The 13,110-nt window shown below is 41.2% G+C and overlaps 1 protein-coding gene across 32 annotated transcripts in view; it reads right to left on the reverse strand.

The window, feature by feature from the left end:
* Positions 1-13,110, reverse strand: part of RBFOX1 (RNA binding fox-1 homolog 1) — a 1,465,188-nt gene that overhangs the window by 583,332 nt on the left and 868,746 nt on the right. For 2 of the 32 annotated variants that reach the window (XM_083414135.1, XM_083414141.1), the window contains exon 2: positions 7,045-7,168. The exons of the other annotated variants lie outside the window; for them this stretch is intronic. In XM_083414135.1, the coding sequence (XP_083270261.1) occupies positions 7,045-7,168 (124 nt within the window). The remainder of the gene's footprint in view (positions 1-7,044; positions 7,169-13,110) is intronic. 32 annotated transcript variants of the gene reach the window in all.

The raw sequence follows: 13,110 nt of genomic DNA on the forward strand, positions 1-13,110 counted from the left end.
ACAATGTATATACCAATTTGTTACAATAAGCCAATTCTCTCTCTCTCTCTCTCTCTCTCTCTCTCTCTCTCTCTCACACACACACACACACAGAGAGAGAGAGAGAGAGAGAGAGATGTGGCCAATGCATTGTCAGTTCAGTTATAATAGAGTCAAACTCAGCACAGCAATCTCAAGCTTCAAATGGATGGATACCCTCTTTTGGAACAAATTATATTTTGCACTGATGCATTTCCTCGCTGTGAAGTGAGGAGTGAAAGTCCTGCATCCCAGAGACACAGCTGTAATAAAGAAGAAGAAAAGAACAATAACAGTAGTACTAATAATCCCAAACACGGGCAATTACGATTGCAAACAAAGGGTTTGGATAAGAAGATCCAAAATCTCACCCCCACCCCTTGTTACTATTAAAAAAAAATCAAAGAAGAAACCATCACACCTCCCCTCCATTCACTTTCTCCATGCCATGCATAATTTTAAACACTGCTACTTCCATCTTACTCACCTTTCCTTTAAACTAAAAAGCCCCAAATGTTGCAATTTCCTCATAGGGGAGTTGCTCCATTGCAGAAATCCTTCCAATAGCCCTCTATGGTAAGTATTACTGATGAACGTTGCACCCCATAGTCGTCTTTGACTGGACTTAACTGCCCAGGGGTCCTATACCTTACTTTTTACCTTTACTGCTATTACTGATGGCAGTGCTTCCTATTGTAGGAAGTTGCTTGCCTAAGCACCAACTTTTAAGTTTATGGCAAAGTTGTGAGTTGATCAGCCCCTTCCCAGTTCACAGTTTTGGCAGAAAATTAAACTTTAACTGATCTGAGTGCAACTACTTAGACAAATCTGTTAATTTTGGTTTCTACTTTTTTTCCAGTCTTATGGTGTATTTTTGTATGATCACTTTGCCCTAGTATATTGCTCGGCTGGAAAACCTGCCTTGCAAAATTCAGAGAAATCCAAATTCTGAGGGATGGTGTTGTTTGCCTGTTGTTTTTGAAAGTGCAAATTAGGTAGGTTCATCTTTAAATGTGAACTCAGAGCAATTTTCACCCCATCTCAAGTGAGGTCTAGCTGCATCTATTTGGGTGTGCACCTACATGGTAGTGTTAAAGGGAAGACCAGTTGCTGGGAATCACGAGTGAGAAGAGTTGCTGTAGCAACTCCTTGCAGGCTTCCCAGGGGTATCTGGTTGGTTACTGTAAGGACAAGATGCTAGAATACATGGGCCATTGACTTGACCCAGCAGGACTCTTCTTATGCTCTAAAGGAGCATCTACCAAGCAGTCCCTAAAATTCACAGTATATTGCTGGTGAATTTTCATGAGGACTTGGAAAAAGCAAACCACAAACTGATATGGGAATGATAGAACTGAGCTTCATACTAGAAAATTGAGAAACTGTGAGAAAAACCAAAACTGGCATATTTGCATATCCCTTTATCTCCCACAGCCTGCCCCCCCCCCCCCAAAAAAGATGGGGAGAAATAAAAGCTTTTTGAATACCTCACATATCCCATAAACTGACTTTCAGATTGTCTCAAGCTGTCCTGGCAAAGCCAGTCCGTTATCTCAAACTTTTGGAAAGCGTTCACTTCATTCCAAATCGCATCACTTTTCATAGAGCTGTTAACACTGAGACCCTCAGAATAATTGTGCTGGTAGCAGCTCACTCTCCAGGTGTCCTGGTGATGGATACAGTAATAATTCAGTGACAGGAGAGTTCCTGCTATGCTCAAAGATACACACATTTTGTCTTTTTTTTTCAACCTCCACATTGCTACCCAAATCAAACCAGTATGCATTCACAGGAAGGAAGCAAAAAACATTAGCTTCACTCAAATCTATCTGTACCTATCCTTTCCTTCAGGGAATTCAGGGCAGCACACAGGAGGGTTTCTGTATCCCATTTTATCCTCGTATTAATTCTGCAAGGTAAGTTTGTTCAGAATGAGACACAACACGTGAGCTCTGATTGCACATCTCCCCAAAAGCAACACAAAAGGCAAGTGATGTAATGTTAAAGGTGAAGGTAAAGGGACCCCTGACCATTAGGTCCAGTCGTGGCCGAATCTGGGGTTGCGGCGCTCATCTCGCTTTATTGGCCGAGGGAGCCTGCGTACAGCCCTTCTGATCAGCAAGTCCTAGGCTCTGTGGTTTAACCCACAGCGCCACCCGCGTGTAATGTTGGTCTACACTAAAATATCCAGAGTCCACATTCAGGCAACACAATGTCTTTGTTGGGACCAATAAAAATGTCACAATATAGTGTGCAAGTTTTTTGACTTCTCCAGAACTCTTAATCAGGGTGAATGTTAAAGAAAGCAGGGGAAGGAGAGGAGGGAATGGTAGTTTAATGTTGACACCATTTAGCCATAATCTTAGAATGGAGTTTAAGCTGAGTTCTACCTACTTTTAATAATTTCTGCAGTTCGGAACACCTATTCCATTAAACACAGCTTTGTAGGGAATATATATTTTATATTTTTAGGACCATTTAAGAATGCATTCTTCCCCACCATCCTAACTCCATTTCCAGTATGAAGAATGGTTTTCTTTGTGTTGGTGTGTGTTGGCTGTGTGAATGGATCTCACAACCCTACTTCTTTTGGGTAATCATGATGCATTTAAATCTGCTATGAGGGTGATTACATTTTCTTTTTAGTGACATGGTACAAGGCCTTATTTCAAAATCATTCCTTTTTGCACTTTAGCATGTTAAATTTATGAGCGTCATACCGTAGGCTCTTTTTTGGTATTTTTCTCCCCATATTTTAAAAGTGTAACTGCCTTATCAAATATTTAGCTGCCTAATGTCTCAGAGTTTTTTACAACACTGAAAACCACTTTCTCAAAGTAACCATCAAGAAAGCTGTGGCCTTGCATCTCTCTCCCAATCTCTCTCTCTCTTTCTCTCTCTCTCTGTTTAAACTTGGCTGGACTGCAGCATTTAAACCAAGGTGGAGTGAATGGTGCTTTATCGGCCACCAACAACTCCCAAAATAATAGAAACGTATTATCAATATTTAGTTGGACAGAGCAGAAATATAACATGCAGTCCGTATTTCTCAAAACGAGAACTATTTTCAGTATATGGCAATTTGTTTTCTAATACATCTTTTACAAACCAGAAGCATTTTCTTCCTTTCATAATACCAGGCTCCTGGCAGTTTAATAGCACACCCCCCCCCCAAGACATTTGATAAATCCTTACTTGGGTTCTGTTTCTAGTGAGTTTTTAATACTATTAAGGGTCTGAAATTCATCTTTTTTGGAGTAGGCTTCAAGGGGAGAAAATGCTTTTTACCACTATATACAACTAAAGACATCCAGATTAACACTTTTATATTGCAAAAAGGTCATTTGCTAATTTTTCTTCAGGGTGGTGGTGAAGAATTAATTAGCTATTTTATTGAACCAACTATATGAATTTTGACCATATTACTTCTATTCTCATAGCATGTAAAAGGATGAGGAAACTCCAGTCACTTTTCTAAGTTGCATAGGGTGTCTATCTACACATTCCCCCCAAATTCCCCTCTCTCCCCAAAAATGCATCTCCCTCAATATAGGACATATGATACTACAGATTTGAAACAAAAAATATATATATGCATGTGGTAGTTTATATTTATAGCCGCAAATTTAGAAACAGTAGCTAGAATAGTTCAATTGAGTTTAGTTGCAGGAAAAAAGTTTTGTCAAGCCTAGCATGTTTGTATGCCTTTTTTATTTTTTAAACTATTTTAATACGATAATGTTACTTCTCGTGTTTTCTCATTGCACCAGCAACCAGAAAATTAAGAGTCAAATTTGTTGCTCAGCTCTTAATGTTCTTTATGCTTTGTTATGCCTTATAGGTAAACAAATAAAACTATTACACACCATATTAAATTGAAATACAGCACATTTCACCAGAGTGGAGGAGAGTGTGGTGTGTGCTTGCACAGTCTGCTCTCCAGACAGGTCCAGATTTAGGTTTGATGATGCCCTAAGCTACTGAAGGTAATGGGGCCCTTTATATGTCCAGCTGTCCTTTGTCAACAACAAAAAAGTCACTGTTTTTTTGTGTTGAATATATGCTATATGGTAATTTATGGACCTAATAGGTATCTAAAGCCATTTGTACATAACAAAATATGTACTTTATCAAAGTACATCCAGATTTTTTCCCCTTTCATTTTTTTATGGGGGGGGGGGGCAAGAGAGTGAGGCCCTAAGCTATAGCTTGTTTAGCTTATATGTAAATCTGACACTGTCTCCAGACACTAACTGTAGACCAGCAACCTCATTGCTGTAGCCTGGGCAGAGTCCGTCCATGTTCAGGTCACACTTGATTTCATTTTCCTAATGTTTCCTTACCTGGTCATTTTCACGTTTTAAGTTATCTTTGCATGATGTAAATCAACTTTTGGAAATCTAGTGGAATGTAGTGGAAGTTTAGTGCTCATTTTCATGTTAATTGCTTTCAGGGAAAAAAACTCTGTTTGCAATCCCATTAAGCCAGAAAATTGCAGGAGAAAAGTGATGGAAGTTTGGGGAAACAAGTACGTAGAAAAAGGGTAGGGAGTGGCAAAATGGCTGAGTTTCCCCCTGTTGTTCACTGGTGTGAATGAAACTTAGCATGGTAGTATATCGGCCAAAATGCCATAGTTCCATAATGCAACAGGTAATGCAATGTAAAAAGAATGGGGAAAGACACAGAAATAAGCCCCAGGAAAACTAAGAATAATTCCCACGTCTGAATACACTCTGTCTCTGAAAAGCTCGCAGTGATGAAGCTCACCACAAGGGGCAGCTGTTTCTGACAAACCTGAAATAAGAGACTTTGATCTGTAAAACAACTCCAAGGTATATTTCCTGCAGATCTACATATGGCCTGGATGTCTGCTAAATGTGAACATTTCTGAGACACGTTCTAGTGTCTCTTGTTGTTCTGAGCAAGGAAATAAGTGGTGTAAAATATTTTAAATAATTATGACAGAACCCCTTCCTGAATTTCAGATCACACATAGACTACGGTGCTGCTTTGCACAAAAGCAGATATTTCCCCCCAAAGATTCTTTTATTCTCTCGCTCTCTGCAAAAGGCCTAGTCACAGAGGACCGCTGTGGCTCAGATTTACTGCCATGCTTCTTAGAGAAACTAGAAAACTAAAATACCTAAATCTTAAAATCTTCTTCCACCATCCTTTCAGACAATACTAGCAAATAGTAGATTACAGTCTGAGTGAAATAAACATTTGCTGTGTTAACTTCACATTTCCTTAAGAAATTAAATCATACCCAACTGTATTTAGATATTCATATGTATTACTTTATGAGAATAAGGGTCATTTCTCCCTGTCAAAGGAAAATAATGTAACACCCCCCCCCCAAAAAAAAACCCCCAAAAAAACACACAAATCAAGAGACATGGGTGTCCATAGGAAAGTAGAGTGGAATGCAAAGTAGAACACTGGCAGTGAGGATCAGGCCAGTTTCTCACAAAACAATTACAATAACAGCGTCGGTATGTTTTGCCTTGTATCTCTGGTTCGACAAAGGTTAGAATCTTTTTATTTTAATGAAAGCTTAGAATCGGTACATTATTTTTCACTGGAGGTGGGGGAATAACTGCCCTCTTCCCATCCACCCCTACAGCAGATGCCTAGGCCTATCATTTTGCTTTTAGAGAAGGCAAGAAATATACCACTAACCCCCCCGCCCCCCAAAACCCTTCTTTAAAAGGAAGAAAATCCTGAGAAAGCAAAGAGGCCCCACTTCAAACAATCAATTCCCTCACCATGTGGACTTTAAATACCTTTAAAGTATTGCTGAAAACAGCAAGGTGAGGGTGGGGGGAGAGAGAGAATAGGCGAAGAATTAGTCAATACTTGTGTACCCCGGAATTAATTAAACCGTCAAAGAAATCAATTACCCACCACATCCCCTCCTCTCTTCACAGCCCAAAGTTACTGAAAGCTCAATAGCTCTTCCCATTTCAGAAGAAAACGTTGTGGGTATTTATGAGTTCGGAAACAAATACGGTATCAGAGTTAATGAGGGGCAAACCTTTAAATGTTTGTCAGAGTGGAACACAACAGATAAAGACCGATGTGCCTGGAAGCTGACCAGGGAAGATTGTAAAGGTTGCTTTCCAAGCAGGGAAGCTCGGGGATGGCCATGAAAAAAAGAATCCTTACCTCAAGTTGATGCATTATTATTAATGATGGTGTGACAACAGACCCACAGGTCACTACAGATTAAGCCCCCAAGCCAAGTCCTGTCAGATATTAGCTGTGCAATGCAAAAAGAACAAAGGCAAGGGTGCCATTTTCTTTGCTCAGCCAGTTTTAGGGTTAGCCAAGCAGAACCATAACCAGCCTGTGGTGACCATATTTATGCACTAGCAAAAAAGAAGAACAGTGCCATACCAAAACAAGAAGATGACAAAAAATGAAGGAGTGGTGTTGCCTTAAATTGGCAAATTCTAATTTATATGTGCCTTGCATATATAGAAATAATTACAGGAACTTCAGTAGTACTGCCATACAGCTCAGCATAGTGGGGTGACTGTGGTCAGTGGACCAGCTCAGTGTGCTGTCCGTTCATGTGTGTCTGACCGCATTCATGCCCCTTTCAAGTACTAGCTAAGGCTTCCTACCCCAAGCTCTTCTAATTCACAAAGTGCCCACTTTGTGCATCCATGCAACCAGTGGAGACTGACCCATTTGGGTGAATGGGGCTCTGTCCCACTAACATCAGTCTGCCCTTAGGCAACCTTCCTTCTCCTGCCTTTTTAATTGCATCTAGTACAGAGGGTGGAGCTGTCTGTCAACTACCCCCTCCTTAGTGCAAGCTCAACAAGAAGGAGGATGGAGCCAAAACTAGCATGAGTTGGCTCTGCCTATCATGGATTCTGGTACCACCTACTCTTGGTCTCCCCAACCAACCGGTGGGCACCAGACACCACAGATTGCAATATTGTTTTGGAGCAGTACCCTACTCCACCCTCCAAAAAATAAATCAATTAAATAAAAAATGTGAATCCCATTCATACATACATAGATCATCCAAAGGGGGTGGCTGTGGTAAGGGGGTGCCCCTGCCATTACTCCTTCCTCTTCCTTCTTCTGGTCCCCCAGTTCTACTCCTCCTGCTAATTGTAGCAACGAGGAGGTGATAAACCTGGGGAAAGGGGGAAGAAAGGATGGGGGGATGTCACATGCTGGGGGAGAAACAATTAGTACATCGTCTGGAGTCAACAACAGTTGCACAAGTGGCTCAAAGGAGAAGAAACCAGCAGATGGAGAATGATGGCTCAGTGGAGGAGTGGACTCAAACACTATTAACTGGATTGTTGCAGTAGGTTTCATGGGGTGTTGCCGTTGAAGAGGACTTGGAAACTAAAATTGGTCCAAAGTGCTTCTGCGCCCACTCCAGGTTGCTCATGTTAGTTACGTGTTTAAAGCCCTAAATGACTCAGGTCAAAAATACCTGAATGACCTCCTCCCCTACTACAGCCCCTCTTTGGTGTAAAGATAAGCAGAGAATGCCTTTTTGGTTGTTCAACCACCTTCAGAAGCTCAGGGGGTGGCCCTAGAGAGAATGAAGCTCCCTCCCCACAGAGGTACATCTGGCACCTTCATTATACAGGTTCTGGTGAATGGCAGATGCACACATCTGGAGGACCAAAGTTTAGCCATATCCACCATGAAGTGTATTGATTAGAGCAGGTGTGGCTCTCCTGATGTTCTTAGATTACAACTTCCATTACACTTGGGACACTGTTCATCCTGGCCGGGACTTGGGAGTTCAACAATATATAGGGCAGGGCAGGTTCTTCATTCTTGCATTAGGGTTGCAGATTTAGATTGGGGAGACACCCCCCACCCGAAGCTCTTCTTGGATATCACCAACATATTGTCCAAATGATGGTGCCTATCTGAAAGCAGAAACACCACCAATGGAGAAAATGAGAACTCCTGAATGTATTAATGAGCTGTTAATTCATGTGCCTGAGATTGTGGATTTTATTAGTGCCTGTAAATCTCATATGTATCGAAGTCCTGAGATTTCTGAAACTCTTGTAAATTAGCTCTCAGTACTAATGAAACAGTTGTTTAGGTTGTCAAAGGGACTGGATTGTGAAGGATTCTGGTGTTGAAATAATTACTGAACCAAATAATTAAACTATGCTGCAAAATTACTCTTATAGCAATATTTACAGTGTATTTTCCCCTCGCTCTCGCTCTCCCCCCATCTTTCAAAGAAACAAAGCAAAACCCTGAATTACGATGCTTATTACAGATGAAGCTGCACTCGTAATAGTCTTAACCAACGATAAATTCATTGTTCTAAAGTTACACAAAAGCTGGTTTCAAAGTAATTTGTTTTTGCTCTACAATCTATCTAAGTGTCTTCTGGTGCAGACTGTTATATGCATTCTGGAGATTTCAGAAATTTGATAGGTACAATGCTGAACTTCAAATAAGGAAGAATCAATGATATAGTGGTTCCCCACCCTCCCACCTCCCTTTAGTGCCAGGGCCATTATCTGCAACACTCTGTCTGACCTCAGCAACCAGTGCAGAGAGAAATTGTAAGCAAAGACCTAATGAATGGGAAACACCTGTTTCATACAACCTGAATAAAGATTTTTTTAAAATTCCGTCTCATCTCAAAAATGCCTCCTTAATTCCATGCAGAGGAGGGACTGAGGGGAAAAACCCTCCCCCTAAAAGCACATAAAGAGACAAAGGGTGTCACCAAATAAATTCTACTCAGAATGGACCCATTGAAATGAGTGAATCTAGGGTAGTCATGCCCATCAACTGCAATGGATCTAGGACTAGTGTTGGGTACAAACCAAGGCCACAAAAGGTGCAGACATGCTCCTACCATCAGCTGCACCATCAGCAGGCAGATATGCACCTACAACTGAAACAAATGCTCACTCACTCACAGGCAGAAGCTCCTTGCATCTCTCCACTTTGCAGATGGAAAGGAGGGTGGGTATTGTATCTTGGCATCTAGTGAAATTTCATCATTTTTGAAAGGGGTCGTGTTCAGTGCAGGAGAGGCTGTGCCCGTGCAAAGAGGTACTGAACAGGAAGAACCAATAGTCTATTATGTATCTCTTTTTTGAGGGGCGGGGGTATTTACTGAAACCTTCCATGGGCACCTTAGAAGATACCAGTGGGCCCACAGGTGCCTGTGGGCCTCACATTGGTGATCCCTGTCCTGACGCATATCATTATCTGCAGATGGTGAAGGAACACGTGACAATATTGTAATAGGGCAGAGGCACAAACACCTCAAAAAGAAAAAGGAAACATATCAACAAGGGGATAGCTTTTGGGTCAGCATCCACATGTTTATACACCACAAAAAGTGCTCCGAGGGCTACCTATCTAGCACTGGGTTGGTTTTGTTTTTTGTTTAAATACACTTAATCAAAGCATAAAGCTTTGTGCAAAGGGAAAGGCTACTTGATGGTTTAATTAACACATCTAGCACCCTCTCTTAATAATAACTGAAGGCATCATGTGGCTAAACTTTGGATCTCCACAGTGGATAAAGACAGAGAAAAATCCCTCAACTCATAGTGTGTAATAAAGTAAGTGTGTGTGTGTAGAGCATAACAAAATGGAGATTTGTGTCATTGCAATCTTTAGCACTGAATCAGAGGGTACAGCTCAATTTCATTCTCTCTGGTTTTTTAAATCCTCCAGTCTACATTTTTTAATAGAAAATGCTCATTGTGAAGGACACAGACCAGTAATAGAGATTTATTTATTTATTTATTTATTTATTTATTTATTGCCTGCCCTTCACCCTACGATCCCAAGTTATGCTTACATGTAATGCATTTGGGAGGCCCCAGGTTCAATCCCTGCCAATTTCAGTTAAATGGACCTCAGGATGCTGAATTGGGAAAAACTATGGTCTTGCTCAGTAGAAGGCAGGTTCATATCCCCAAAGGAATAAATATTGATGCATATGGAAACTGTGAGAAATCTGTTGGAGACTTCTCTTAAGCAGACATACTGAGCTTCCTTGTGACCTTGTGCAAGCAAAGCATGTGCTCTACCACTGAGTTATGGCCCTTCTCCTATTTACCCCTCATATAAAGCAGCAACCATTCCAGAGTCTCCCTGATCACTGGTTCACTGAGCAGGAGACTGGAATGTCTACAGGACATGGCAATGGCCTCCCAGTGTTAGTCAACTTAGCTGCTCCTGGGAACCAGGGTGTCTGGGAGTGACTTGCTTCAGAGTCTAAGAGCAACCAAAATTTGGCAATGCCTTCACATATGACTGAGCAGGTCCATAATATAATGACAGGTGAGGAAATATCCCTTAGCTTTCTGAACAATCCACAGGTGGACAACCTCCGTTGGGCAGGTTTGGGGATAGATGTGGAGCCATTGCCAAATTTTGATGCCTCTATTTTCCCATCTAACTTCCTACCCCACATTTAGGTATCATATGTTTGACATCCTGAGAGATTAGAATAGCTAGATAGATACACAGACATACACACACACACACACACACACACACGCTTGTGAAATACCCCAATTGAGGCTTACCCTCTGCACCCATCTAATCCCAGTGATGAACCTTTCCAAGTACCAAAAACCATCTAGTAGCACACTTCCATCAGATTTTATTTGGTTTCAGCTTGGAACTGAATTTGTTTTGAACATGTGCAACAGTCTGCACATCATTAAGTGATGAATGACCTCATGTTATCCAACACTTGGACATTGCATCATGTGTAGTTTTAATTCCTCCTCCCCCCCTGTCTTTGAATTGGAACTAGGTTGTATTCTTTATTGAAGGCTGCAACTGGTTAGTTTAAATGGGTACGTGAAACCCTCTCTATAATTTTGAGAAAATGACACTTTGAAGCCACAGCTGATAGGATTCGTCTATGAGGGGTAGCCAGCATAGTTTTCTCAGACTACAACTCCATCAGTCCAACCCAGCATAGTCAATCGTGAGAAATGATGGGAGTTGTGGTCATAATCTTCTGGAAGGGTGAAGGTTCCCTCCCCTCAAGTTGCAGTATAATTGCTCTAAGTTTCAGGCCTACATTGCAGTGGTAAGGCCTAACAGATTGCCTGAACATCCATTTCTGTTAAAGGGATATGTGTTGGCTCCAAAAAATGTCCTTATGATTGAACTTTAGTTGGTTTTATGTATGTTTTTCCTCAGTTCTGTTCATGGATTGGGGGGGGTGTATGTTTTTGGTTGCTTGCTATTTTAAATGATTTTTAACCCACCCTGAGACTGTGAGGTGAAGTCTGGGATAAAAGCATAATAAATCAATAAATAAAATAATTGTGCACCCTGAGGTTGAGGACTGTGGGTAGGCTTTGGGTGTGAGCAACTTTTCACTGGTCTTTGCCTGTGGAGAGGAGTGTGCTAGTGGTGCTGGGAGGTGTCATGAGTGGGCAGAAAGCTAGTAATGCAAGTTCTCAAGAGAAAAGCCCTGAAGCACCACCATGCTTCAGGTGTGGGAAACCTACGGCTTTGGCTCCCCTGCTGAATCCATAGCCTTGCAAATCCCCTGAGTGACTGATTCTGAAGCCTGGAGGCTCTCGGAGACATGGAAATGGAATTGCCACCTGTTTTCTGTACTGAGCTGGGAGAGCCTGTGATGCTCCCAAGCTCCCACCAGCATGAGTGTGATGTGAGTCGATGAGATACAGGGATAATGGAAAGGGGGGGTTAAGAAGGGGGGGCTGGAGAAAGAGAGAGACATCAAGAAAGAGAGAGTGGGAGAGGAGAGGAGATGGCTCTACAAATATTCTAGATGAAAATATAGCAGCCAGAGTCATTCTGGGGGGAAACCCCAAAAGACTTTTGAGGGGGTTGACCAGTGTGATGGCAACTGAATAAAAAAAGGTCAAAAAGGTAAGGTGGAACATTTACAGCAACTATTCACACACTGAGTCATAATTTAAACGCAGAAGCATTTTATTGCTTTGCACCGTGGTTATCAGATACTGATTATGTTCTTTTTGCTGTTTATATGACTGGTTAAAAACATACAATTGCATGATTTAGACTAGGTCCTTTGGAAAGAAGTCTTTAAAACTTAACTGCAGCACTCAGGAAGTGGATAATACATGGCATATCCTGTTTGTTTGTGTGTGTGTGTGCACTATGTACGTCACACACAAGCTGTATATACAAAAGGAGAGTGCATATATTTCAATATCTGAATGTATAAAATATGAGTGTATATACCTATCTCTGCATTATTCATAGACATGACTTTTAATCTTTGTCAGAAATGCTACTGTAAATCCTGGAGTGTGAAAGGAGACACAAATTATGTTAATAGCAAAGCTTTGTGATCACATTTTGTTTTCCTTGCCTGAAAAATCTTATCTTTCTGTTTCATTGTTTGCTTGTTTGTTGTTGCTGTTGTTGTTGTTATGTCTCAGTTTTCAGTATCTATGTCCCTAGAAATTAATGTTTTTCCCCTGCTATTTTGCTGATCATTCCAACAAAAAGATGGAGATATTTTGAAAGCATACAGTTCCTTCTTCCTTTTTTCTGCACAGAGCGTATTTTTTTCCCCCTTGGGAAACCCTAATGAGAACATACGGGCTTAAACCTGAACTGGAAAGCTTCATGATTTCCCACAAATTAATCACACCACCACATCGAGGCAATTACAGCGATTGAGCTAATCATATCTACACCTTGCATGAAATTAGCTGGCAGGAGACCTTAAGCTTGCAGGGAGCTAGACAGAAAGAGGTTAACTTTGCAGAAATCATCTCTCTCCCAAACCTTTGATGCTAAGAACCACACTGATTTTCAAGGAGAAACAGAGCCTGAAAACTTTAAAAGGCTGCACAGGTAACAAGAAAATGGGGGTGGCGGCCTTAAGTTTTCATTGTTGCCATTCCCCCCAACTCTTCATAACTTTGCTTGTCCGAAATGTGTGATGGGGAGATTTGGAAGGGTGATAGATTTAAATGCTCCCCTCTTTTTGCATGTGTGTGTTGATATTTAATGTCAAAAAGGAAAGAAGCACATCAAAGTGTGTGTGTGACATGTTCATTAGATCAGCTTTTGACAGGCTGCTAAACGGTAGTTCAGAATGAA

Source organism: Podarcis tiliguerta (assembly GCF_965153285.1).
Source record: "Podarcis tiliguerta genome assembly, chromosome: 14".
NCBI classification, from domain to species: domain Eukaryota; kingdom Metazoa; phylum Chordata; class Lepidosauria; order Squamata; family Lacertidae; genus Podarcis; species Podarcis tiliguerta.